The following is a 26,299-nucleotide window of genomic DNA, read 5'->3' as shown; positions in this document are numbered from 1 at the left end:
GTTTGGGCTCTGGAGGCTCAGCTTGGGCTCTGGAGGCTCTGCTTGGGCTCTGGAGGCTCAGTTTGGGCTCTGGAGGCTCTGCTCGGGCTCTGGAGGCTCTGCTTGGGCTCTGGAGGCTCTGCTCGGGCTCTGGAGGCTCAGTTTGGGCTCTGGAGGCTCTGCTTGGGCTCTGGAAGCTCAGTTTCAGCTCTGGAGGCTCTGCTTGGGCTCTGGAAGCTCAGTTTGGGTCTGGAGGCTCAGCTTGGGCTCTGGAGGCTCAGTTTGGGCTCTGGAGGCTCTGCTCGGGCTCTGGAGGCTCAGTTTGGGCTCTAGAGGCTCAGTTTGGGCTCTGGAGGCTCAGTTTGGGCTCTGGAGGCTCAGTTTGGGCTCTGGAGGCTCAGTTTGGGCTCTGGAGGCTCTGCTTGGGTTCTGGAGTCTAAACTTGGTCTCTTGAGTCTCAGCTTGGTCTCTTCAGTCTCGACTTGTGCTCTCAAGTCTAACAGCAGAGTCTCTTCCTCCCAGCATGTTTTTGAGCCCTGCCAGGGTTCATGGTGCCCTGGCAGTGCTGGGTTAAGGGTTGGATTTGATGACCTTAAAGCTCTTTTCCAAGCAGAACTGTTCTGTGGCTCTCCAGGGCTGTGTTTGTCCTGTCTGAGTGTCAGAGGTCCTCACATCTGTGCAGGGTCAGGCAGAGCTCTGCCATGCAGTGCCCATGCCAGCAGCAGGGCTGTCCCTGCCCACCAGCTCGTGCCCGAGGGGCAGTGTGAGGATGGGAAGCAGAGGACAGGAACTGGTAGGAGATCTCCTCTGGCTCACCTGGGCATATCAGAAGTCCTCTCCTGTGATAGGGATCCTGGTGCCATGCCCCAAGCAGCAGCAGCAGCAGCAGCAGGATGCCCTGCTCCAGGGGCAGGTCACATCGGGCTTGCAGGGGCTGAGTGGTTGCAGGCAGCTTCTCAGGGGTGAGGTGCAGCAGGCTCTGCCCTCAGAGGGGTGGCTGAAGGATGGGGGCAAGAGGAACCCAACCCCCCCCACTCTCTGGGAACCTCTGCTTGGCAGAGGCAAGCACAGGTCCAAGCCCACCAAGGCTGTGGGCTCACTGCCAGCCCTTTTCCAGCCCAGGCTGTCCTGCCTGTGCCTGCCACTGCTCTGCCCACTCACTCCTATTTATAGAGCTGCTTTCACTGGAGTCCTGAGCCTTGTAACCTTTCTTCCTGGAGGATTATTCACCCCTTGGACCTGCTGTGGAGCAGTTACTCACTGACACTCCTGCCCAGCCTGGCTTTGGAAGGAGTTCCCACGAGGCAGAGGAGAGTTTGGATCCTCCCCAGGGCCAAAGCCTGGCTCTGCCTGCTGCTGTGACCTGTCCCAGCTTGTCCCCTGGCTCTCAGCCTGGCTCTGTTGTTCATTCACCTGCAGAAAGGCTTTGCTGCCTTTGATGCTTCTCTGATGAGGTCATTCACCTCCCAGAGCAGGAGCAAAATGCTCCCAGTGGGATCCTGGCTTGGTCTGATCAGTTTCTCCAGGTCTCTTCCTCATTCTCTTGCTCATCACCTGCTGAGCCACCACAGCTTCTGTCGTTGGTCACTGCAGGACAAAAGAGCTCAGTGGTGACCACAGAAGAGTTTGGGGGGTAGGTGGGGTTTGGTCTTCCCAAGAGGGACCCTACAGCTGGACACAGGTCCCTGGTCCTTTAGTTGGGATGTCACAAATCCTTCAGTGATCACTTAAGGAATCCCTAGAGAGGAGATGTGAGGGCAGGAGCAGCTCTGCTGTGAGCACAGGCTGAGGGACTGGGGGTGTGCAGCCTGGAGAGGAGAAGGCTCCAGGGGGACCTCAGAGCTGCCTGCCAGGACCTGAAGGGATCCTGCAGGAAGGCTGCAGAGAGACTTCTCCTGAGGGTGTCTAGAGCCAGGCCAAGGAGGGAGAATGGTTTGCAGCTGAGGCAGAGCAGGATGAGACTGGAGCTGAGGAAGAAGTTCCTCAGTGTGAGGGTGGTGAGACTCTGGCACAGGCTGCCCAGGGAGGCTGTGGATGTTGGATGCCACCTCCCTGGGGTGTTCAGGGCTGGGTTGGATGAGTCCTTGAGCAGCAGAGCCTAGCTGAGAGCTGTCCCTGCCCACGGCAGGGGTTGCAGGAGATGATCTCTGAGCTCCCTTCCAGCCTGAGCTGCCCTGGGGTCCAGGGCCTGGCTGGTGAGCACCTTGCTGCTGGGAGAAGGCTGTGCAGCAGCTCACCCCTGCTCCTCTGCCCACTGCTGCAGCAGTGCTGCCATCTCTCCATAATTCCATCCCCACTGTCAGGAGCTGCTGCTGCCCTGAGCCCCCAGGCTGCTGCCTCAGGCGCTGGCTGGCTGCAGACGCCAGCGCGGTGCCACTGCCCCTGCACCTACCTGCCCCATCCTGGGGCACAGCTCATCACCCTGAGCCCTCCTTGTGCCAAGGAATACCAGACTGCTGTCGTAGATGATCATGGGAACTAGCTCAGCCCGTGCCAAAGTGCTGCTGGGAGCCAAGGCAGGAGCACAGAGGGGCAGATGAGCAAAGCCCTGGCAGGCAGCAGGCAGCAGCTCCTCCCTTAGTGCCGCACGAGTGGGTCCCGGGCAGGCTGCTGGCCACGGGTGCCAGCTGCAGGGAGCTGCTTTGGGCTGTGTGCCACGGGCTGCAGTGGAGTTTAATTGCTTGGCTGCTGACCATCAGAAGCCCAAAGCACTCTGGGGTGCTGGCTTCATCTGCTCAGGGTGCTTGGTGGGGGGCATGGAGGGTGGCTTTGGTCTCTGTCTGTCCTTGGCTGGAGTGTGTCTAAAAAGGGCAACCAGGCTGGGGAAGGGTCTGGGGAACAGGGCTGGGGGGAGCAGCTGAGGGAGCTGGGAGTGGTGAGGCTGGAGAAAAAGAGGCTGAGGGAAGACCTCATTGCTCTAGGACTCCACCAAAGGAGGCTGGAGCCAGGTGGGGCTTGGTGTCTTCTCCCAAGGAACAGGACAAGAGGGAACAGCCTCAAGTTGCCCTAGGGGAGGTTTAGGAGGGACATGAGGAACAATTTCTTCCCCTTGAGGCTTGTCCAGGCCTGGCCCAGGCTGCCCAGGGCAGTGGTGGAGTCTCCATCCCTGGAGGGGTGTCAGAGCTGTGGTGCTGGGGCTCAGCAGCTGTAAATCTTCAAAGAATGCTGAGCCCTGAGCACAGAGATCAAGGAACAATTACTGAGAGCAGCCAGGACCAAAAGCAGCCTCCAATGGGATCCAGCACCTCCTGTTCCTGCTGACCTGGATGCTTCTCCTTCTGCCAGGCAAGGGGAGCCAAGCCCCTGGAGGTTTGTGAGTTGGAGTATTCAGGTCTCACGTGGACTGCAGTGTGCCCAGGTTGGCTTCCATGTGGAGCAGCTCTGAGCACCTCTGGATCAGAGGCCTGGGTGAGCCCAGGGCAAGGTCCTCCCTCCCAGGGCACAGCTGTGCCCTGTGCTGGCTGCCAGCAGCCTGCTGGGACCTGGGTGCCACCCACCCATGTGTGAGCCCAGCTGCTGTGTGGGGCAGTGGGACCTGGAGCTGGGGACATGGGAAGGGGCTCAGCCTCTTGCTGAGTCCCCCCAGCATGGGCACCACTCCCCAGTGCCCCTGCAGTGCCTGGTGGGATGAAGTCACAGCAGCATCCAGCTTCCAAAAGGCTCCAGGCTCTTCCTGAAGGGGATTGCTCAGTTCTGCAATCTGCCCTGATGACAGAGGGCAGGAGCTTGCCAGGAGCAGCACAGCTGGCACACAGGAGATGTCTCTTCCCTTCCTGTAACTTCCTGAGGACTTCTGAGCAGCTCCAGAGCTCCTAGAGGGCCGTGGGGTTTGTAACCACAGGGAGAAATCATCTCCCCTGCTGCTGTGCTGCCAGCTCAGGGTGAGGAGGCAGCAGCTGTGCTTCAGCACAGGCATTGCACAGCCCTTCAGCATGGGCAGAGCTGCTGGGTGCTGGACCCAGCTAAGAGCAGTCTGGGGTCAGCAGAATCCTGCTGCCAGCACTGGGCTGTGCCCAGGTTGCCATGGGGACACCACTGCTTTTAGCCTTTAGCTGGTATCAGGAAGCAGGATGCTCTCTCCTGCTCTCCCTGAGAATTCACCTCTCTGAGATCCTCTCTTCCAGCCACCAGCCCTACTCCCCCCACCCCCGATGGTATCTCAGCCCAGGGGCAGCCTCCAACCACAGCCAGGAGAAAGGTGAAGAGCTCTGAGACACAGAGCACCCACACCAAGCCCATGCAGCACCTGCCCTGAGTGCCAGGGGCATCTCCAGCAGGCATTTGGTGCCAGCAGCCTGCTCTAGTTGCAGGTGGGTGCCTCAAGGGCTGGAAGGGCTCTTTCTATTCCCAGGCCTGATGGGACCAGGAGAGAAGTCCAGAGGAAAGCTCTGCAGCCAGCCCAGTATGCCAGGAGGTGTGGGCTGGAAGCTGGGGCAGCAGGAGACAACCAGCTGGCACCTCTTGGACCTGTGGCAGGAGGAGATGGAGTTGGACTGAGGCTGCTGTAGCAGGGAGGGGGCCTGGGGAAGAGGAGAGAGGGAAAATGAATCCCCAGAACCAACCTGTGCCAAAAATAATCAGTGACTAATTTGATGGCTTTATGGTTGCCTCTTAACTGCAGGTTATGAAAGATGAGGAGAAAGCTGAGGTCCTGGTGGGAGGATGGAGGAGGGTTGCCATGGAGCCCAGGGGATGCTGCAGCTCAGCTGGGTCCATCAGGACCACCAAGCCCATGGCAGAGCCTCAGGGGTGGCCAGTGGGCAGTGCCAGGGTGCAGTGTGGACAGAGGCAGCTGTGTGCAGCCAGAGGAGGCAGATTGGTGCTGCCAAGCCAGAGCTAGAGTCCAGGTTCAGCCTGGACCTGTGTGCAGCCAGGCCCCTGGGCACCTCCCTGCTGATTGCCCTCCCCAGTGGCTTTCTCTCCTCCTGGCCTCACCCTGATCCTGGTCCCCCCCTCTCTGAGCCCCTCCCAGAGCCTGGTCCCCTGCAGCAGTCTGAGGGATTTGGGAGGTTCTTTCGGTGAAGAATTTCCTCCTGAGCCTCCTCTGGCACAGCCTGAGGCTGTTCCCTCTTGCCCTGTCTCTTCTTGCCTGTGAGAGGAGACCAACCCCCGCCCGGCTCCAGCCTCCGTTGAGGCTGCTGGAGGGTGATGAAGTCTGCCCTCAGCCTCCTCTTCCGAGGACGATGTCCCTGCCCCGAAGCGCTTTGCCCTGCGGGCCCCAGGGGATTGCTGCTCTCTCCTCTCACCACCTCCTCAACCGGGCAGGTCCCGGAGCTGCATCCCCAGCAGCCGTGGGAAGCCAGCAGCTCCTCGTCCCCTCTGCTCCCGGCGCTCAGGGTGGGACAAACCTCACGGCAGGTGCCCTTGGGACCCCCGCGGGCACCTCGCTCAGCTCCTGCTGAGGCTGCCCGGGGCTGAGCTGCCTGCCGTGGGGCCGGGGCGCGGGTGCCCGGCTGCGGGTGCCTATTGGGTGCTATTTTGCTCGGCGGGTCGGCAGCTGTTGCTGTAAATTACCCTGGAGAGCCGGAGCCAGCCGGGGGCTGGAGGCGAGGCAGCGGTGCTGGTGCTGGTGGAGGAGCCCCAGGTATGATTTTTTTTTTTTTTCTGTGCCTTTTCAACCCTCTCAGTGAGGTGTGGAGCACCCTACGGGGCACCCCCACACAGGGCAGCGCTCAGCCTGCTGCCCACCGGCCGCGGGTTGGGGGGACGTGGGGCTAGGGGGGTGAGGGGGGGCTGCCACGGCCAGGGGGAGCAGGGCAGGCTAGGAGGCTATTTCTGGAAGTTTCTTTGATGTGAGTCAGCCTCAGTGGAGGCCACCTCGGGAGCTGGTGCGGGAAAGGTCCCAGCCACGGCAGAGCAGAGCTGGCTCCTCCTCGAGGGGCTGCAGCTCTGTGCCCGTGAGAGAGGACCTGGTGTGTGGAGATGGTGCCTGAGGGAGCGGGGCACAGGCAGTGCCAGGGAGGGGAGGGATGGAGGGTGGCAGGGAGGGAGGGAGGGATGGATGGATGGATGGATGGATGGCTAGCTGGCTCCTGTGCAGGAGCTGGTGTGAGCCAAGGGCTGGAGCTGGGCTCTGGGGTGTGAGTGAGCATGGCCAAAGTGTCCCTGGAGCTGGAGGTCATCCCTGCCCCGTGTGGCCTGGCAGGGGCTGTGTGCTTGGCCCATGGGCGCTGGTCCGATGGGAGCCAGCCCCAGGAAGCTTGTCCTGGCTGGGGATGAGGATCCACATGGGCTCTAGAACCCCCAGAGTCATCCACCCCCTGCTGGGATGCAGACCCTCATCTCCCACCCAGAGGGGAGCAGCCTCAGCCATGGCTCTGGTCAGCTTTGGGACCCATGGGGTGCTTGGCACAGGGGGAGGCTGGCTGCCTGCCATGGAGCCAGCATGGCAAAGCCTGGACATGCACCCAGGGCCTGGAGGTGATTTTGGCAAAGCCCAAAGGATGGAGGTGTGGGAAGCACCCTGCAGCCCTCAACAGGGAGCTGAGCTCAGCTGAGGACTGGGGCCCATGGACAGGATGTGGTGGGGCAGCAGTGTGCTGCCCAGCGCTGGCACCGCTGACCGCCTGGCATCTGTTCTGTCCCTCTCGGTTTAGTGAGAGCCCCTGGAGGTGCCATGGCAGCAGGTGCCTGTGAGGTGTTGGAGAAAGACTTGGGATGCCCTGAGGCCACTGACCAGCTGCCCAGGTGGGCAGGGAGTGCCCGGAGGCAGCTGAGGAAGGAGAGGACAGAAGGTACCTTAGGAGCTGCTGCCCAGGAGCTGCTGGCATGGCCCTGCTGGTGCCACTGCTGAGCTGCTTGAGGTGCCACAGGAGAGGGCTCAGCCTGGCAGAGGTGGCTCTTTGCAGCACCATCAAGTCATGAGGTGACCTCAGGCATCAAGGGGCACCCACATGGTGCTGACTCCACCACGGGCAGGGTGAAGAGGGTCAGGCTGGAGCCTTCCTCCATCTTCCTGGTGGTTATCTTGGCTTGGAGTGGGAATAGCTGTGGAGCTGGGAAGCACAACAAGCACTTGGGAGGGGAACACTTTGAGGAAGAATTCTCCAGCTTTGTGCTTTCCCTGGGGCTGGGAACACCCCAGGCCAACAGAACAGCAGAGGAAGGCCCAGAGTCATCATCACTGAAACAAACCCAAGGACTGAGTTTGGTTTCCTCTGGCAAGCAAAGACCTTGCAAGCTGCAGCTCCTCAGCCACAAATCTTCTTCTCATTCAGCTGCTTTGCTTCCAGACTCATGGCTTAGGCTTCCATCCTGCTGCTTTTTCACAGAGCTCCTTCTTCCAAGGGGGGAAAAAGAACCAAACCTGGCTCAGAGCAGTCAAAAGAATTCTTCCTCCTGCTGAGGGCTTGCAGGGATTTGGCATCCCCAGCAGAGTGAGGAGGTGCCAAGCCGGCTGAGGCCACATGGTGCTGGGACCTTGCTGGTGCTGGGACCTTGCTGGTGCTCCCTTGCCCCATTGCTCACCCCAGAGCCAGGGAAAGGGAAGCTCCCCAGGAGCCTGGAGTGCCCCCCAGGAGCCTGGAGTGCTCCTCAGGAGCCTGGAGTGCTCCCCAAGAGCCTGGAGTGCTCCTCAGGAGCCTGGAGTGCCCCCCAGGAGCCTGGAGTGCTCCCCAAGAGCCTGGAGTGCTCCTCAGGAGCCTGGAGTGCCCCCCAGGAGCCTGGAGTGCTCCCCAAGAGCCTGGAGTGCTCCCCAGGAGCCTGGAGTGCTCCTCAGGAGCCTGGAGTGCTCCCCAAGAGCCTGGAGTGCTCCTCAGGAGCCTGGAGTGCTCCCCAAGAGCCTGGAGTGCCCCCCAGGAGCCTGGAGTGCTCCTCAGGAGCCTGGAGTGCCCCCCAGGAGCCTGGAGTGCTCCTCAGGAGCCTGGAGTGCCCCCCAGGAGCCTGGAGTGCTCCCCAAGAGCCTGGAGTGCTCCCCAGGAGCCTGGAGTGCTCCTCAGGAGCCTGGAGTGCTCCCCAAGAGCCTGGAGTGCTCCCCAAGAGCCTGGAGTGCCCCCCAGGAGCCTGGAGTGCTCCCCAAGAGCCTGGAGTGCTCCTCAGGAGCCTGGAGTGCTCCCCAAGAGCCTGGAGTGCTCCCCAGGAGCCTGGAGTGCTCCTCAGGAGCCTGGAGTGCTCCCCAAGAGCCTGGAGTGCTCCCCAAGAGCCTGGAGTGCTCCTCAGGAGCCTGGAGTGCTCCCCAAGAGCCTGGAGTGCTCCTCAGGAGCCTGGAGTGCTCCCCAAGAGCCTGGAGTGCTCCCCAAGAGCCTGGAGTGCTCCCCAGGAGCCTGGAGTGCTCCTCAGGAGCCTGGAGTGCTCCCCAAGAGCCTGGAGTGCTCCCCAAGAGCCTGGAGTGCTCCTCAGGAGCCTGGAGTGCTCCCCAAGAGCCTGGAGTGCTCCTCAGGAGCCTGGAGTGCCCCCCAGGAGCCTGGAGTGCTCCCCAAGAGCCTGGAGTGCTCCTCAGGAGCCTGGAGTGCTCCCCAAGAGCCTGGAGTGCTCTCCAGCCCTGGGGTGTGTCGAACACCGCAGACCTCTGGGCACCCTCCAGGTTTCTCTCCCACTTCAGAGCTGGGCAAAGCCTGGAGTCAGCCCTGGGCTTTGCAGCCTTCTTGGGTGGCTTGAGGTCTTCTTGGAGACCTGCTTGGTCCACAGGAGCAGAAGCTTCTCCAGGCTACAGCCTGAGCTGCCTGCAGTGCTGCAGCCTCCAGCCAGGTGTCTGTGCTCTGTGCTCTTCATCCCATCTTGTGCCTTGGCAGGGAGGTCACTGTGCCCCTGGGGCACAGCTCCATGGGGGACACCCAGGCTGGTGACATTTTGGGGCTCAGCAGCCCCAGACCTGCCCTTACACCCCAGCCTTGCCCTGGGGGCTGGGGGTGGCTTTTTGCCTATCTTCTGAAGCCTCTCTCCAGGAGTGCCCCAGCAGTGCTGGCAGGGCAGACGTGACCCTGACGTCCCCACTCTGCAGGCTGGGGAGCTGGCAGGGGGACAGCCACCCGCCCACCCCCCACCCCTTGCTGATTGCCTCCTCCCGAACTCACCAACTGTGCTTTGTCTTGAGCAGATGCCGAGGCACCGGTGAGCAGCCAGGGGCAGAGCCACGGAGCCCATGTAAGTGTGGGGCACTGCCAGGGGGTCCCTGTGCCAGGGCAGGGAGCTGAGCGAGGGGGTGCCTGGTGCCCAGGTCGGGGGCTGAGCCAGGGGCTGCCCCACAGCCCAGGAAGGCTCTGGGGGGTGTTGCAGGGAGTCCAGCCCGGGGGAGCTGAAGGCCCTCAGCTGTTGCTGTCACAGATCCATGCCAGGGGGCAGCTCTGCCACTGACACCGAGCCAGCACCAGCCCTGCCACCAAATCCCCCACACCCAGCAGCAGTGAGCTCAGCCCCCAGCCTGCTGTGTGCCCCTCCTGGCATGGGCACTCACCAGCGAGCCTGTGCCAAAGCCAACTTGCTGCCCTCAGTAGGCTCTGTGCCTGGCCAGGCTGGGGCTAATCCAGCCCCAGAGGCTCCTCTGGGGGGAGCTCCCTCGAGGGGTCAGCAGCCAGCAGCCCACCCGTGTGTGCTGGGGCCCCAGCCAGGGCTCAAATCCTCAACCCCAGCCTGGGGTGAGGGCTGTGAGGCAAAGCCCAGGCTGGGGTGAGGAGCTTGGGGAGCCAACAGCCAGCCTGGTCCCCACCACTCGGGGCTGGCAGCAGCAGCAGCAGCAGCTCAGGGAGTCACAGATCAGGTTGGAAGGGACCCTCCGAGCTCCTCTTGTCCAAGCTCCCTGCAGTCAGCAGGGACACCTCCAACCAGAACAGGCTGCCCAGGGCCACAGCAAGGCTGATCTTGAACGTGGCTTCACCACCTCCCTGGGCAACCTGGTCCAGAGGCTGTGCTGGGCGGGGGCACAGTTGTGCTCCATGCCCCCTCCCAACCCCCCCAGCCACGCTGCTGCCTTCCCCCCCTCCCCGGGGCCATGCGATGCTCTTGCACCCCGGGCCAGGCTTGCACCGCTCCCTGCAGGAGGAGGCAAGGACCTGGGCTGGCAGCTGCGAGCAGGATCCGGCCGAGCCTGAGCTGAGCATGCCAGAGCCAGCGCCGCTCGGCGGGGACAAGAGAGCAGCGGAGAAGAGAGTGGAGAAGGTGGCAGCCAAAGGCAGCACTGCTGCGCCCCCAGGTAGGTGTGCAGGAAGCTCTTCTCTGCCCCCAAACGGCCACCCCAGGCTGGCCACCGGTGGCCACAGAGGTGTAGCCCCCGGCCTGCACCCCTGGCCAGTCCAGAAGGCACCACCTGGCCACAGAGCAGTGATGTGGGATGAGCTGTGCTCTCCACAGTCCCCGTGGAGATGGGGCCAAATCCTGCTCCTCTTCTTCTCCACCCTGCCCGGATCTGCTGCTGGAGGGGGGCAGCAGAGCCAGGAGCACAGGCAGAGATTTTCCCCCACTTGAGCTCCAAGATGTTCTAATACCACCGAGGCAAAAACACCTCGGGTGAGCCCCCAGGACACTCTTTTGCCCACCCCTGTGCTGCAAACTCCTTCCCCTGTGGTCGCAGAGCAGGCAGCTCCTGCCCCTGCCCTGGACCTGCTCTTCAGGAGGATGTTAAGAGCCCTTCCACCCCCACCTCAGAGCCCTTTGCCACTTCCTATTTTCCCCAGTAACTCTCTTTTCCTCGGGGGGTCCCCAGTCCCCAAGAGCCTCCCGGTACAGAGGAAGGTGGAGCCCCCTAGCCTGGACCCCGTGGAGGAGCCACTCCTCTGGGAAGGGCTCACCCTGAACAAGTGCATCCTGGTGGCCTCCATCGTTGCCCTGCTCAGTGTCACCTTCCAGGTGCTCCAAGGTGAGCTGGGAGCTGGGCAGAGGGGAGGGGGTGGCCAGGCCCTGCTGCCACCTCCTGCCTCCTCCTGCCTCCTGTCCTCTGCTCTCTTCCAGCACCATGCTCCAGGGAAGCAGTCAGCCGTGGCAGGCAGGACCCTCCAGCAACTCCCCTGCACGGTGGGTTTGGATGCTCCAGGCTGCCCCTGGCCTCCTGGATCCATCCAGCCTGAGACAGGGCATGGCCCAGGGTGGGGGTGGCCTTGAGTCCCCCACAGCTTGATGGTGACCTGGCCCTCTCCCCTCCCAGAGGTGGTCATTGCCAAGGAGGAGGAGGTGGTCCAAGAAGTGGTGACTGCTCAGCCTCCCCAGCCAGAGAGCAGCACGCTCTGGGACGGTGATGATGATGATGATGATGAAGATGACAGCGATGATGACAGAGTTGCTGACAGCAACTTGGTAGGGTCTGGGGGTGTGTGTTGGGGAGAACCTGCACCCTCAGGGCACCTCCTGTGGGAAGGAGCATCTGGTCCAGAGGGGAGGGATGGAGAGAGGGAAGCCCCTGGGCTTCATCAGCAGTGCCTGGTGCCCTCCATTCCCCCCACAGGCAGAGCCCTGGATCTTCAAGAAGTGGTTTGGCCGCTCGGCACCAGAGGACAAGGATGAGGAACCCATGGACAAGGAGCCTGTGGATGAGGAGGCCGAAGATGAAAAGCCCATGGATGAAGAGCCCACAGGTGAAGAACCCACGGCCCAAGAGCCCACAGAGGAAGAGCCTCCAGGTGAAGAACCTGCAGGTGAGGAACCTGTGGACAAGGAACCTGCAGACAAAGAGTCTGAGGATGAAGAGCCCGAGAAGGAAGAGTCTGAGGATGAAGATGAAGAACCCACAGATGTCCCCGAGGTACCAACAGCTGCAAGAGAGGTGAAGAAAAGCAGGGAGAAGGTGAAGGTGGAGAAGAAGGTGGAGAGGAAGGTGGAGAAGGTCCGGGAGCGGCGCGCAGCACAGGCGGAGCGCAGCGGCCGGCGGCAGGCAGCAGCCAAGGACAGGGCGCAGGGGGACAGAGCCAGCAGAGCCCCCAGGGCCCCCCGGGAGCCGGAGCTGCAGAAGAAGCGAGGCAGGGAGAGGAGGGAGAGCCGCCGGGAGCGGGATGAGCCCAAGAGGGAGGCGGGGAAGGGCCGCCCGGGCCGAGCCGAGGCGGCCAGGGAGAGCTCGAAGCGGGACTGGCGGCAGCAGAAGGGCAGCAGGAAGCACTGGGAGCCGGCAGCCAGCCCGGGCAAGGACCCTGCCCGGCCCCGGGAGGGCAAGAGGCGCGACTGAGGCTGGGGTGACCGAGGGGCTGAATGCAGGGGAAGGTCCAGCCCCGCCACCACCCCCAGCAAGACCACCTTGCCTGCTTGCCAGAGACAGCCCCAGGCTGGCAGCGTGGGCAGCACAGGATCGCTGAGCCTGGCACAAGCCTCTTTGGGCCCCCCTGGATTAGATGCACAAAGGCAGCCTGAAAGCAGCAGGGGGAAGGAGCTTCTCTTCATCTGGGCTTTGCTATCTCGGAACCACCTCCCAAGGGCAGCAGTGGAGTCCCCTCCACTGGGCAGTCTGAAGCCTCAGCTTGGCAGGGTGCTGGGCCAGCTCCCCTCAACTCCTCCATCACCCAGCAAGGTTGGAGCAGATGATCCTTGGGGTCCCTTCCAATCTGGCACTCTGTGATTCTGTTCCCCCACCCCCACTGCCATCTCTCTTGCAGCTCATTGCCACTCGTGGGGCGGCACAGGGGGCACAAGGAGCCCAGCACAGAGATTTTGTCTGCAGCCTCTTGCTCTTCCTTCAGCCGAGGGACTTATTCAAAGCAAACCAAGAGAGGAAGGAGGGGATGTGCTGGGGTGTGCTGAGGTGTAAGGAAGCCAGGCTGCAGCCTCGACCCTCCCTCAGAGGGACGTTGGAACAACCTCCAGGCCCTGGTGCGATTGCTGCAACGTGGCATGAAGCTTTGCTGGTCACGAATAAGGTCTGGAGAGAGCCCAGCACCCCAGAACCCCTCAGGCTTTGCCTCCAGAGAGTTGCTTTCAGGAAGGACGCAGGAGTGAATTTTGACACAGTGCTGTAGCCATTGCAGGAGACAGCCCCCACCCCGCCACCCCCGCCCCCTCTCTCCCCCCAGCCCCAGCCCCAGCCCCCCGCGGATTTCAGTGTTTGCTAAATCGGTGCCGGTCAAAAGAAACTGTTTCCATTTTTAATAAGGTGTGAAACTGAATGTTTTAACAAGAAAAAACCCACAACCACAAGAAAAAGCTCTTGGCCCTGGTTATGTTTGTGTGTTTTCTGTGCCACCCCCATCCCTGCTAACCCAGGTGCCCACATGGGCTCTGGCATGGGGACAGCGTGTGCCAGCCCCGCGGGGACATTGCAGAGCGCGAGGGATGGTTCTACCACTGGTGTGGCTGCAGCCGAGATGAGCCCAGGAGCTGTTTTCCATGGGTTTGGAGCTTGGTTTGGGACTGGGTGGAGCTGGGAAGATGATCCGGGGGCAGCCGGGCTCGGTGCTGACGCCAGCGGGGCCGCGGAGCAGGTGCCCTGGCACCAGCCTCTCCTCACGGTGTCAGCAGCTCAGATGCTGTAACAGGATCGCTGCCCTCGCTCAGCTCTCCCTCCCTCCCTCCCCTCGCCCCTGGCAGTGTCCTGGGAGCGAGGTCAGTGTGGGGTGACACAGACGTGACCCAGAAAATTGTCCCAGGCCACTGCCAGCAGCTCTCCCTGGGCCCTGGCTCCCATGGGGATGGATCCCCAGCTCAAGGCTGGGCTCTGCAGGATGGGATTTTGCCTCTTGTTCTGCTGTTGCAGGGGGAGCTGCGTGGCTGGCAGGGGCTTGCTGATGGGCATGGGCTGGCAGACAGCCAGAGGATGCTGTGAGTGAGGGGCACTCGGAGGAAGCAAGAGCCTCAGACATGGTTCTGTGGTGCCCTGGCAGTGCTGGGTTAAGGGTTGGACTCGCTGAGCTTAGAGGTCTCTTCCAACCAACATCAAGGAACAGAAGGTGAGGGATAAATAAGCTTGGTCCTGGCTGGATCTGCCAAGCCTTGCCCTCCTGTGATGCCCCCCACAGTGCCCATATCCAGCCCAAACCCCACCGTGGGCTCAGAGCCAGGCTGCAGCACACCTCAGGCATCCAAGCGTGGGGACTGGGCACAGGCAAACACCAGGCTGCAGAGCAGCCCCCAGGGACCAGCAGAGCTACAGAGGACCCCAGAACCAAAGCGACACAAACGAGGTCAACCGGAGTCGGGGGAGAGAAGGGAGCGGCAGGGGCGGGAAGGCAGCCCCCGTCTGGGCGAGCAGCTTCCGACAGCTGCGAGGGCAAACCGGGCAGGAGAGCAGGCTGAGGGGGCCGGGCAGGGAGCCGGGCACCTCTCTACCGACAGCCACACTCCTCTGCCACCATGTTGGGGAACTTGCGGACCTCCAGCCCCTGTGCAGAGAGGCTGATGATGAGCTGGTCGGAGTAGCGGACGGGCACGCAGCAGGGGGGGCGGTGCAGGGGCGAGCCCCGCTCCTGCATGCCCAGCAGCAGCACCGTGTGCGAGTAGTAGCTTGGCACACGCGTGGAGAGGGGCAGCTTGCAGGGCCCGTCGCAGTTGTTGGCGGCGTAGACCGTGGGCATGACGATGAAGTTGCGGTCGCGCAGGTCGATGGTCAGCTCCTGCAGGCGGCAGTGCGCCTGGTGCCGAGCGCTGCGGTTCTGCCGCAGGACCCTGCCCCGCTCCTGCCAGCGAGCCCGCACCGTCTGCAGCGCCTTCAGCAGCAGCAGGGTGTGCAGCTTCCCGGAGCCCGCCGGCAGCGCCGGGGCCGCAGCCTCCTCCGCCGACCCCGCCGGGAAGTAGCAGAAGCGGAGGAGCTGCTGGAGCAGCCCCGTGTTGGCTTGGAAGGCAGGGATGGCCCTCAGCTCCTGGATGAGCGCCTGCAGCTTGTCCGTCAGCAGCTGCAGCACGGTGCCCTCCGGCTGCCAGGCGCCCAGGTGCTGCTCCAGCACCGCTCCGCTGTCCTGGGAGAAGAGCAGCACCGAGGGCTCCTCCGACTGCACCAAGCGCTCCAGGGCCGCCTCCTCCGACAGGTTGAGCAGCTGGTGAGGGAGGGTCTCCATCACCTGGAAGTCCAGCCAGTGGTGGGTGCTGGGCTGGGTGGGTGGCTCGCTGGAGGTGCTCAGCACCTGCTGGATGAAGCGGGTCAGGACCCCCAGGAATAGGCTGCTGCCGTCGGCTGCTGGGAAGGAGCTGTTGGCTTGGCTTGTGGCCGTGGGGGGTGGCAGCTCCTCTGTCCCAGCCTGGGGTGGGCTGTCAGGAGAACACAGGGAGAGTCACAGGGTCTCCTTGTACCCCGGGGGTCCCACCAGGCCCTGTCCCACAGTATCCCCCCACAACCCCACAGCAGAAGGACCTCTCTTCCCACCCTGCCTCCCTGCCCCCTCTTGTCTCCCTGGTTGCAGGGAGGGCCACAGACCTGAGCTGTGGGTAGGGAGCCATGTCCACCACCCCGTCAGCAGAGAGGTAGGAAGAAGGGGCCAAGGCCACCTCCTCCTGCTGTGACTTGGCCAGCAGCAGCAGCACGGGGGTCATCCTGGTGAAGCATTTGTCATCAGAGCCAAAAAGGAGCTTTTGGGTCTCCGTGGGGGTGAGGGTGACACCTAGGGGGGAGAGAAGCAGTGAGGAGGGTGGGCTGGGGTCTCCCACGTGTGTGCCCACAGCCCCTTGTTGCAGGCAGGCTTGGGAGGATCCCAAACGCCCAAGTCAAGACCCAGAGGGCAGGGACACAGCTGTCCCGTGTCCCTACCTCCCTCTCTGCCACGCCTGATGTCCAGGGAAGCCTGGAAGCTGAGCTGCTCCCTGGTGTGGGTGATGGATGCCACAGCAGCTGCCAGGACCAGGTACTGGGTGGCCCTGGACAGGCAGAGGATCTGCATGGAGGCAAAAGACACGGGAGCAGCAGGGACGTGAGTGAGACATCATGGGGTGGGGACACTCAAGGGAGTGCCCTAAGTTGGTTCCTGTTGCCTCTTGGTCACCCAGCTTGCCACCCCCATCCTGGGCATCACCACCACGCTGGTGAGTTGGGGAGCAGTGAAATGGGAGGGGAGCAGAGAGGCTTCACCGCCCAGCCCCAGGCTGGGGCTGGCAGCGATGCTGCAGCTGATGCCCCCGGCCGGGGTGGAGAGCGGTGGGGTCGGGGCCAGGACCCCTCTAGACTGGGCTGGGCACCGCCGGCTGTGCCCTCTGGCCGTGCCGGGAGCTGGGGACAGGGTAATAGCACCATCTGCAGGCACTGCTCGGGCAGCGGGAGGGTACCGGTGGGCAGGGATGCTGGGAAAGGGTAGGGAAGAGACTGGGAAAGGGTGGGGAAGAAACTGGGAGGGGATGGCAAAGGGACTGGGAAGGATGGCAAAGGTGCTGGGCCAGCAAAGCCAAGCCTCCCTCCTCCCAGCTTCCCTCCACCCAGGACTGGACCCCCTCCCCCCCCATGGCCACCCACCTGCTCCTGTGCCAGCCCCGTGCCCGTGGCCAGCAGCTCCTCTGGGTGCCCAGCTCCTGGCCCTTCTCTGCTGCCCAGGTAGAAGAGCAGCAGGGCCCCCTGCAGCTCTCCCAGCGACTGTCCCACCTCTGCCTGGAAAACCAGCTTGAACCACAGCTTCACCTCGGCCTCCCACTTCACTGGAAAGGAGAAAATGGGCAGGGGGTGAATACCCCTGAGGTGGATGAGGAAGGAGCTCTGGGACCAAGCACTGATCCCACACAGTCACCAGAGCATCCAGGACAGGCCTAAGGGTGGAGGGACACAGCAAGTTCCCCTTCCCCAGTTCCAGGGCGGTGGGCAAACCCCTCAGCCCTGGTGGGCAGGGGCTGCCTCATCCCCAGAGCTGCTCTGGCAGATTTTCCTGGGCAGATCCCTGTGGAAATCTCTTCTCAGGGATGTTGTGGCTGTTGTGTCACAGCCTGGGGGTGAGCTGCTTCCCCAGCTGCCCAGCTCTGCTGACTTCAGCTGCAAACCCAAGATCTGGGAGGGAGGGAAGAGATTTCAGGAGAGAAACAACCACAACCCTCTTGCTGCATAGATCATACCCCCAGGTTGTGCCCTCCCTGCAGCACACCACGGGGAGGGGACAGAGAAATGGACACTGCTGGCCCTCAGGCAAAGCTGAAGCTACACAAGAAAGCTCTGGAGCAGGGCTCCTTGGCAGCACCGAGCTGCAGGCAGCTGGGCTGAGGGCAGGACCAGCCAGGACTCATCCAAGCTGCCCTTTCTCCTTTCCTGATCAGACAGAGCTGGGATGGGGCCCTAAGCCACAGCAGAAGGTGAGGAACACTGAGAGCAGAGCAGAAGCCACCAAGCCTGTGACACAGGCAGGGAAAAGGCACCTGAGCACCACCCAGAGAGCTTCTGAAACATGGACCCAGAAGGACATTTTCCTGCATCCCTTCTGCCATCTCCAGCAGGCCCAAGCCCACCACCTGCTGCAGGACAAGCAGCCAGCCCTGGGCACCCTGAGCCCTGGGCTCCCCCTGCTCCGTGTTGGCACAGGGGCTTCTCACCAACCTTCCTCCAGATGCAGCACAAGGACCCGGTCCTGCCCTGGCTCCACCGTGTGTGCATGGATGAGCTTCAGGGGCTGGAGAGCAGCAGCTCCCTGCCCGGCTGGGCAGAGCCCAAAGGTCTCCAGAGAGCTTCCATCCCAGCCGGTGCCTTGGCTCAGCAGCTTGATGAAGCTACTCTCGTACTGGGTGAGAACCCCCACGACTTCCAGGTGCTTGGAGCTCAGCCTGTGCTGGTCCATTCTCACCCTGCACACAGGTCCTTCCAGCCCACCCAGAGGCCACGGCTGCAGGCCGGAGCTGGCCCAGCCGATGGCTCCATCCTCAGCCACCCCCCGGGGGCACCTCGCCCCCGGTTCCCGCTGAAGGAAGGGACGAGCCGGAGCCGCCCGCCCGGACCCCGCCGCCGCGCCGGGTCCCTCCGAGCTGGAGTTCTCCCTCTTGCTCTGCTCCGCTCCGAGGCTCAGCTCCTCCAGCAAGCCCAGCTCCAACCTTTCCCCAGCTCTCCCCTTCCTTGGAATCGCTGCCGAGGGGACCAGCAGCACCAAGCAGGGCAGGAGCAGCCCCAGGGCAGCCTTCATCTTCCCTCCGCAGCTGCTGCCCTCGGAGCCGTTCGGAAGCGTCTCAGGAGCGCCTGGGTGGAAGGGGAGGATGAAGTCTCCTTTTGAAACACCGGTGGCCTTGAGTTGACAATGCACAACACCACCTCCCCAGAGGAGCTCCCCGGGGCTGTCCTGCTGCAGAGGAGGGAGGGAGGGAGGGTGCAAAGAAACATTTCTTGTTCTATTTTTGGGTTTGCATCCAGTATTGGAGATGCCTGTCCTTGACTTCAGATGTTTGCTCAAAGGAGACCTGGATCTTCATGGGGACTGGCATGTACTGGAACACCAGGAGGGAAGAATGAGCCAGACCAGGAGGAGGGAGATAGGGCAGACAATGGGCAGCAGCCAGCAACCGCGTGGGAAGCTGCTCCTGTCTGCAGTGAGAAACTTCCTCCCTCAGCTGGCACCTGCAGCTTGGAGAGGCCTCTCTGGCACAGCTCCTGAGCTCCAGGCTGCTTGAAGCTGTGAAGGAGAATCTCACCAGGTGCAGCAGCAGCAGGATGGCTTTGAGCACTTCAGAGGTGACTTAGAAAGGTTCACAGCACACTGTGAGGGCTTTTCCCTCCAGAGGCCAACACTCAGAGCTGGGAGAGCTTCTCATGGCTTGGATTCCTCCATCAAAGGGCCACAGCTGCAAGGTGCAGCAAGCAAGCCCAGGATGGGCTGTGAAGGGAGAGGCACCAGCCAAGAGCAAGCCCAGCTTGGGCAGCCTGGCCCAAGCAATGCCTCCACCCATGGAGCACCCTGCCCCAGTGCCACCTCTACCTACAGAGGACCCTGCCCCAGTGCCACCTTCACCCATGGAGCACCCTGCCCCAGTGCCACTTTCACCTTTCAGAGAGCAATGAGGTCTCCCTCAGCTTCCTCTTCTCCAGCCTGAACACCCCCAGCTCCCTCAGTTGCTCCTCCCCAGCCCTGTTCTCCAGACCCTTCCCCAGCTTTGTTGCCCTCCTCTGGATCTTCTCCAGTCCCTCAATGTCCTTTTTGGAGAGAGGATCCCAGAATTGGATCCAGTACCTGAGGTGTGGCCTCAGCAGTGCCCAGTTCAGAGGGACAATCCCTGCCCTGCTCCTGCTGCCCACAGCTTTTCTGAGGCAGCAGAGCTGAGGCTGATGAGGGAGCTAAGCTTTCAAGTCAGGAGGAGGGGAGCAGCCTGGAGATTTCCAATCCTTTGCCTCCTCCTTGGAGAATTTCCCAAGGGCAGCAGCCTGGGACCATTCTCTGTGTGTGAGGGCTAAGGAAAGGTGAACATAGGGCAGCAGAACACAGAGGAAGGAGAATGGAAACCTTTTAATGAATCTACAGGATTGGGTTGAATTCACCTAGAAAACAGCAACATTTCTCTGACTGCATAGAAAAAGATGGTAGCTGGAGGAGTCCAGCAGGAACAAGTCCAGGAGGGGCTTCAGTTGGAGGGAGGAGGAGGAGGGATGGTGCCTGGGCCCTCTGTGGGGAGAGGAGGCCTCATCATGGGTGGCAGAGGAGCAGGTGGGGGGACACCGGGGGCTGGTGGCAGCTGAGGTGGCACTGGAGGTGGTGGCACTGGTCCTGAGGGAGGCATAGGAGGCAGGGCCATGCCCCCTGGAGGGGGGGGTGGCAGAGAGTCTGGCAGGGGGGGCCTCGGGGGCAAGCCGTTGAGCAGCGGCGGCGGAGGAGGACGTTTGACGGTGGGGGGCCCTGGGGGCAGGTTTGGGGGAGCTGGAGGCTTCTCCATCTTGAAGTGGAATTGGAGGAAGAACTGGAGAGGAGAGCAGAGCAGAGAAGGGAAGAGTTAATCCTCAGGACAGGGCTGTGCCATCACACATCACACACCACGCTCCAGGAGCGCAGCTGAGATCTCTCCTGAGCTGCCACCCCCCCAGGTCACAGCTGCCTCAAGGCTTGCACCAGGACTGTCCCAGCACCTCCACCCTCTGCAGCCTGCCCTAGGTGCTCAGCTCCCTGGGATGGGAGTTCCCCCAGCTCTGCATTCATGATGTCCAAGGAGCCTGATGACAGGAAACACAGCAAGGAGCCACAGGGAGGGCACCAGGAGCCAGGGGGAGGACACATTCAGGCACTCTGGGCAGCCCTGAGGAGCACCTTGAGCAGCCCTGAGGAGCACCCTGAGACAGCTCTGAGGAGCACCCTGGGGAGCAATCTGGGACAGCCTTGAGGAGCACCCTGAGGAGCACCCTTCCTGTGCTGCCTTTCCCCAGAAGCTGCTCTGCCCTCCTGCTCCCCTTCCAACCCCCAGGCCAGGCTGTGCTGCTCCAGCTACCTGTTTGGTTTCCCTGTTCCAGTGGGTCCAAAACTTGCCTTCTGCTTTGTCGATCTCCCTGCTTGGCACCTGCAGCAGGAGGAACACAGAGCTATTATTAGCCCCAGCAGAGGAGCTCAAAGGCCCTTTTTTAGCAGCAGAGCCTTCAAGATAAGCAGAGCTGCTGCAGGCTTCTGAGCTGTGCTGCTCTCAGCTGTTGTTAGCCAGAGGTGGGGGCAGCACAAGGAATGAAGTTGCCTCCCTATCAGTCAAGGACAGAGGTGCTGGCAGAAAACCCTCCCTCAACATCTGCACAGAGGCTGAGAAGCAAAGCCCAGAAGGTTCTTTTCTGTGCCAGACACCAAGAATTTCAGTAGCTCCCCAGAGCTCTGCACACAGCCAGGTTTTTCTGCCAGAGCTTTCCACTGCTCCTCACTGGGGTTTAATGACTTCCAGTCAGCCTCCCCAGCCCTCTCCCACTCCATAAACCCCTGAAGGATAGAAGTGTGGAGGAAAGCTCACTGGGAATTCCTGTGCTGGAAAACATGGACAGTGTTCTCCTGGAGGGCATGAAGGAGAGTGTGGCCAGAAGGTCAAGGCAGGTCCTCATCCCCCTCTACTCTGCCCTGCTGAGGCCACATCTGCACTACTGGGTCCAGTTCTGGGCTCCCCAGTTCAAGAGAGATTGGAAACCACTGGAGAGAGTCCAGAGGGCTGAGGGGCCTGGAGCAGCTCTGTGTGGAGCAAAGGCTGAGAGCCCTGAGGCTGAGAGCCCTGGGGCTGAGAGCCTGGAGAAGAGCAGCCCCAGAGGGGAGCTGAGCAATGCTCAGCAAGAGCTAAAGGCTGGGGGGCAAGAGGCTGGGGCCAGACTCTGCTCAGTGGTGTCCAGGGACAGCACAAGGGGCACTGGGCACAAACTGGAACCCAGGAAGCTGCATCTGAGCAGGAGGAGAAACTTTTTTGGTGTGAGGCTGCTGGAGGCCTGCAGCAGCTGCCCAGAGAGGTTGTGGAGTCGTCTCCTGTGCAGAGCTTCCAACCCCTCCTGGGCACTGTGCTCCTGGGCAAAGCTGCTACGGGCACCCTGCTGGAGCAGGGGGGTTGGAGTGGGGGAGCTCCAGAGGTCCCCTGATGCTGCTGGTGCTGTGGGTGAGGGAGCTGCCCCCACCCCAGGCTCACCTTGAAGGCGATGGTCTCGTAGGGCTCCGCTGCCATCAGCAGGTACTGCCAGCGCCGGTCCGGGGGCTCGATGCGCTGCTCGTAGGCAGACATGAAGCGGTGCCTGGGCATGATGCTCTCTGCTATCTCTGGGTAATCAATCTGGGGGGTGGGCAGGGCAGCTGCTGAGGAGGACACCCCCTCCCCACTGCCCCCCTCCCAAGCAAATCCCTCAGCTAAGCAGCACATCAAGAGCTCAGGTCCCGACAGGACGCTTTGGTGCCACCAAAGGGAGCAGCTCAACCCCTGTGCCCACAGGGTTCACTCAGCAGGGCATGAGCAAGGCCAGGCCTGCTTTGATCTGCCCCAGAGAGCAGCATTTGGGTAACCCAGACAGCAAGGATTGTAAGAGAGCCCTTACCTGGAAGAGGAGGCTCTGCTGGCCTGTCTCAGGGTCTCTCTGTTTGGTCACTGTAATGAAAACCCAAGCAAGCTGAGTGCAGCACAGAGCAGGAGGGGACAGCAGCAGGACACACCCAGAGCTGCCACCAAAGAAGGGTCACAGGAGTCCTCTCCCACTCATCAAACAGAAAGTCAGGCTGGCTTTAACCAAAGCCACCACTGGGTTCAGTTCTGGGGCCCTCACTCCAAGAAGGGCATTTTGGGGCTGGAGTGGGTCCAGTGAAGGGCAAAGGAGATGGGGAAGGGTCTGGAGAACAGGGCTGGGGAGGAGCAGCTCAGGGAGCTGGGGGTGGTTCAGCCTGGAGGAGAGAAGGCTGAGGGGAGACCTCAGCAGCTCCCTGAGAGGAGGCTGGAGCCAGGTGGGGGTTGGTCTTTTCTCCCCAGGAATGAGGGCGGGGAGATAAAAAAACTCAAGTTGTGCACTGAAGGCCACAGGAAAACAATGAGGAATTGAGAGCAGAAGCTTGAGCTGAGTGATTGATGAGCATCAGTGGAAGGTGGCACAGCACAGGGCAAGGAGGACTGAAACAATGTCACCACCTCCTGCATGGCTGCTGACAGCCTGGCAGATACCCTACCCATCTGTGATTACCAGGGCAGCACTGAAGAGCTGGCCCAGGGGGGATTCAACCCTTGAAGGACATCAGGAGATAAACCAAATCCTATTCATGGCAGAGCTGCTCAAAAGCCTCAGGAATCACTGCCAGGCAGCCCTGAGGAGCTCTCTGGGGCAGCCCTGAGGAGCTCTCTGGGGCAGCCCTGAGGAGCTCTCTGGGGCAGCCCTGAGGAGCTCTCTGGGGCAGCCCTGAGGAGCTCTCTGGGGCAGCCCTGAGGAGCACTCTGGGACAGCCCTGAGGAGCTCTCTGGGGCAGCCCTGAGGAGCTCTCTGGGACAGCCCTGAGGAGCTCTCTGGGACAGCCCTGAGGAGCTCTCTGGGACAGCCCTGAGGAGCTCTCTGGGGCAGCCCTGAGGAGCTCTCTGGGGCAGCCCTGAGGAGCTCTCTGGGGCAGCCCTGAGGAGCTCTCTGGGGCAGCCCTGAGGAGCTCTCTGGGACAGCCCTGAGGAGCTCTCTGGGACAGCCTGAGGAGCTCTCTGGGACAGCCCTGAGGAGCTCTCTGGGACAGCCTGAGGAGCTCTCTGGGACAGCCTGAGGAGCTCTCTGGGACAGCCCTGAGGAGCTCTCTGGGACAGCCCTGAGGAGCACTCTGGGACAGCCCTGAGGAGCTCTCTGGACAGCCCTGAGGAGCACTCTGGGACAGCCCTGAGGAGCTCTCTGGACAGCACTCTGGGCTGAATCACTGCCAGGCAGCTCCCCTGGCAGGGCTGAGCAGTGGCAGACCCTCCCCCAGCCTCACCTTTGTAGCCTGGGCGGCCAATTTTCACAAACTTCTTCACCTCCACCTTGACCTTCTCTGGGGCAGGCTGGGCAGGAGCCTCCTTGGCCTCCTTGGCAGCTCTCCGGGCCCTGGGTGCAGGTGGGAGGTGCCAAGGGAAGGTTATCCAGGCTGAGGGAGCCTCCTGGATGCCTCCCCAGGGAGCAGGCAGTGCTGCACAGGAAGGACTGCAGGACCCCTGCTGCCTCCCTGCTGTGCACCACCACAGGCCAGGTGTGCCCAGACCTGCCCCTGCCCAAGGGCTCTCAGCACAACCACCCCCAGACCACCCTGGGGCCCCTCTCCCATCACAGCTCTGAGCTTTGCTTCTTGGTTAGCCTGAGGGAGTGGATTTTATTGGGATTGATTGGGTCCTGTTGGGATTGATTGGGTCCTGATGGGACTGGGTCCTGGCTGGGACTGGGGTCCCTGATGGGATTGGGGTCCTAATGGGATTGGGGTCCCTGATGGGATTGGGGTCCCTGATGGGATTGGGTCCTGATGGGATTGGGGTCCTGATGGGATTGGGTCCCTGATGGGATTGGGGTCCTGATGGGATTGGGGTCCCTGATGGGATTGGGGTCCCTGATGGGATTGGGGTCCCTGATGGGATTGGGGTCCCTGATGGGATTGGGGTCCCTGATGGGATTGGGTCCCTGATGGGATTGGGGTCCCTGATGGGGTTGGGGTCCTGATGGGATTGGGGTACTGATGGGATTGGGGTCCAGATGGGGTTGGGGTCCTGATGGATTGGGGTCCCTGATGGGATTGGGGTCCTGATGGGATTGGGGTCCCTGATGGGTTGGGGTCCCTGTTGGGATTGGGTTCCTGATGGGATTGGGGGCCCTGATGGGGTTGGGGTCCCTGATGGGATTGGGGTCCCTGATGGGATTGGGGTCCTGATGGGATTGGGGTCCCTGATGGGATTGGGGTCCCTGATGGGGTATGTGGGGTCCCTGATGGGTTGGGTCCTGATGGGTTGGGGTCCCTGATGGGGTTGGGGTCCCTGATGGGATTGGGGTCCTGATGGGGTTGGGGTCCCTGATGGGGTTGGGGTCCCTGATGGGGTTGGGGTCCCTGATGGGATTGGGGTCCCTGATGGGATTGGGGTCCCTGATGGGATTGGGGTCCCTGATGGGATTGGGGTCCTGATGGGATTGGGGTCCTGATGGGATTGGGGTCCCTGATGGGATTGGGGTCCTGATGGGATTGGATTCTATTTCCCCCAAAGCAAAGCAAACTGGATTGCCTAAAAATGAAACTCAGGAACACCTCCCACCCTGCATCCACAAACCCAGCTCCTTCCAACCAGGACCCATCTGGCTTTTAAACCTCTTCCCTCCCCTCCCTTCAGCAATCCCACAGCTTGGCTTTGGACTTCCAGCTCAAAATGGAGCTTCTTCATCTTGGGAGCAGACCTGGGCTGTACCACCTGGCTAACCCCAGGCTGTTCACCAGGAAACAAACACAGTGGAGGAACATCAGTTTGAAGTGCTCAGGAGAGCAAAGCTAGAAAGGAGAACAACTCACAGATTGGTTTGGTGCTTCTTGCCCTGGGTATGTGCTAAGTAACTGCCCTGGAATAAAACACAAAGCAGAGGAAAATGAGAAAGGCACCAAGCAGCAGCAGCTCAGGAGAGACACTGCTGGAGCAAGGCCACAGCAGTGATGGGAGGGTTGGAAGCCCTCTGCTGGGAGGCCAGGCTGGGAGTTGGGGTTGTTCAGCCTGGAGAAGGCTCCAGGGAGACCTTCTGGTGGCCTTGCAGTGCTTAAAGGGCTGAGCAGAAAGCTAGGGACAGACTTTTGAGCAGGGCCTGTTGGGACAGGACAAGGGGGGATGGTTTGAAACTGAAAGAGGGAGATTCAGAATGGAGAGAAGGGAGAAATGTTTGACACTGAGGGTGGGGAGAGCCTGCCCCTGGTTGCCCAGAGAGGTGGGCACACACCCAAGGCATCCCCCACCCATCACCTCTTCAATGCCAACCATCAGGCAATGCCCCAAGGGTCCTGCACTTGAGGCTGCTGCTGAGATCAGGGCCAGCAAGCATCCAACTCACCTCATTGTTGTGCAGGGTCAGGCAGAGCTTGCACTCATAGGAGCCCAGGTGGTTTTTCATAAAATAAGGGTCCTGGGAGGAGAATTATCCAAAAGTTACAAATAAAACTCGTGGCAAAAGAGCTGAATAACCCAAATCCTGCCCAGATTCTGCTGCACTGCAAGCACTGAGCTCACAGATCCAAATGAACAGCCCCACACTGCTTCAGGGCTACAAAAAGGGAGAGAGACTGCAGGTGAGAAACAGCAAAACAGGAACCAGGGCAAGAGGACTGAAATCATCCAGTGCCAGCCCCCTGAGCACACAGCCTGAGTGGTGTTTAAGATCCCTGCCAACCCAGTCTGTGACTCTAGGAAACGTTTCTCAGGGCATTCCACCCCACAGCTCCTCAGCCTCACTCCCTCCAAGCCCTTTCACTCAGCAAACTCTACAGCTGTGCCCAGAGCATTCTGCAGGAGTCCAGGAGCCCAGGGCTGCCCCCTCCAGGGCTGCCCCCTCCAGGCCTCACCTTGTTGATGTCAATGGTTTCCAGGGCCAGCTGCCTCAGCCTCTCCCGCCGGTCCCGGTTGCTTTCCGAGGCTGAGGCCACGCCTCCACTTCCCGTTTTGCCTCCAGGACGATGCTGGAAATCCATCCTGGGACCTTATGTGCTTCAGCTCCTTGCAGAGAAAAAGAGAGTCTGGAAAAAAACATGAGGGAAAGCAACGTGAGTGGTGAGTAACCCGGGGCTCACAGCACTGCTCAGCCCCTCAGCAAGGGTTAAATCCCCCCTGCCCAAATACCCTCAGCAAGGGTTAAATCCCCCCTGCCCAAACACCTCCAGCCACTCAGCAAGGGTCAAGCATTCCCCAACACCTCTGCAAGGCTCAGTCCCTTACCCCCAAACACCTCCAACCCCTCAGCAAGGGTCAAGCATTCCCCAACACCTCTGCAAGGCTCAGTCCCTTACCCCCAAACACTTCCAGTCCCTCAGCAAGGGTCAAGCATTCCCCAACACCTCTGTAAAGCTCAGTCCCTTACCCCCAAACACCTCCAACCCCTCAGCAAGGGTCAAGCATTCCCCAACACCTCTGCAAGGCTCAGTCCCCTACC

General features: G+C 61.6%; 2 protein-coding genes across 2 annotated transcripts; both read right to left on the bottom strand.

Moving 5' to 3' along the window:
• Positions 1–14,150: 14,150 nt before the first annotated feature.
• AMH (anti-Mullerian hormone) lies at positions 14,151–17,900 on the bottom strand. The gene is made up of 5 exons (XM_054396288.1): positions 17,324–17,900; positions 16,262–16,440; positions 15,566–15,689; positions 15,236–15,419; positions 14,151–15,069 (listed from the first exon to the last, which is right to left on the bottom strand). Exons 1-5 carry the CDS (start codon positions 17,898–17,900, stop codon positions 14,151–14,153), a joined length of 1,983 nt encoding a protein of 660 aa, XP_054252263.1.
• A 1,328-nt stretch (positions 17,901–19,228) lies between these two features.
• SF3A2 (splicing factor 3a subunit 2) lies at positions 19,229–25,893 on the bottom strand. The gene is made up of 8 exons (XM_054396285.1): positions 25,716–25,893; positions 25,208–25,279; positions 24,681–24,727; positions 23,133–23,242; positions 21,737–21,786; positions 21,337–21,477; positions 20,182–20,250; positions 19,229–19,659 (listed from the first exon to the last, which is right to left on the bottom strand). The coding sequence occupies exons 1-8, from the start codon at positions 25,839–25,841 to the stop codon at positions 19,327–19,329; spliced, it is 948 nt and encodes a 315-aa protein (XP_054252260.1). The 5' UTR covers positions 25,842–25,893; the 3' UTR covers positions 19,229–19,326.
• Between the last annotated feature and the right edge of the window lie 406 nt (positions 25,894–26,299).

The sequence above is a fragment of the Indicator indicator genome, chromosome 36 (assembly GCF_027791375.1).
Source record: "Indicator indicator isolate 239-I01 chromosome 36, UM_Iind_1.1, whole genome shotgun sequence".
NCBI classification, from domain to species: Eukaryota; Metazoa; Chordata; class Aves; order Piciformes; family Indicatoridae; genus Indicator; species Indicator indicator.
This window is presented reverse-complemented; position numbering and strand designations above follow the sequence as displayed.

Excerpts from the sequence above, each read along its gene's own strand:
- AMH (XM_054396288.1), bottom strand. The coding sequence starts at position 17,900 with ATGAAGGCTGCCCTGGGGCTGCTCCTGCCCTGCTTGGTGCTGCTGGTC. Across the intron at positions 16,441-17,323 it reads TGTGCTGCATCTGGAGGAAG|TGAAGTGGGAGGCCGAGGTG; the intron begins GTTGGTGAGAAG and ends TCTCCTTTCCAG. Across the intron at positions 15,690-16,261 it reads CGGGGCTGGCACAGGAGCAG|ATCCTCTGCCTGTCCAGGGC; the intron begins GTGGGTGGCCAT and ends GCCTCCATGCAG.
- SF3A2 (XM_054396285.1), bottom strand. The coding sequence starts at position 25,841 with ATGGATTTCCAGCATCGTCCTGGAGGCAAAACGGGAAGTGGAGGCGTG. Across the intron at positions 24,728-25,207 it reads TGACCCTGCACAACAATGAG|GGCAGTTACTTAGCACATAC; the intron begins GTGAGTTGGATG and ends GTTTTATTCCAG. Across the intron at positions 21,478-21,736 it reads AGCAGAGCCTCCTCTTCCAG|ATTGATTACCCAGAGATAGC; the intron begins GTAAGGGCTCTC and ends CCCACCCCCCAG.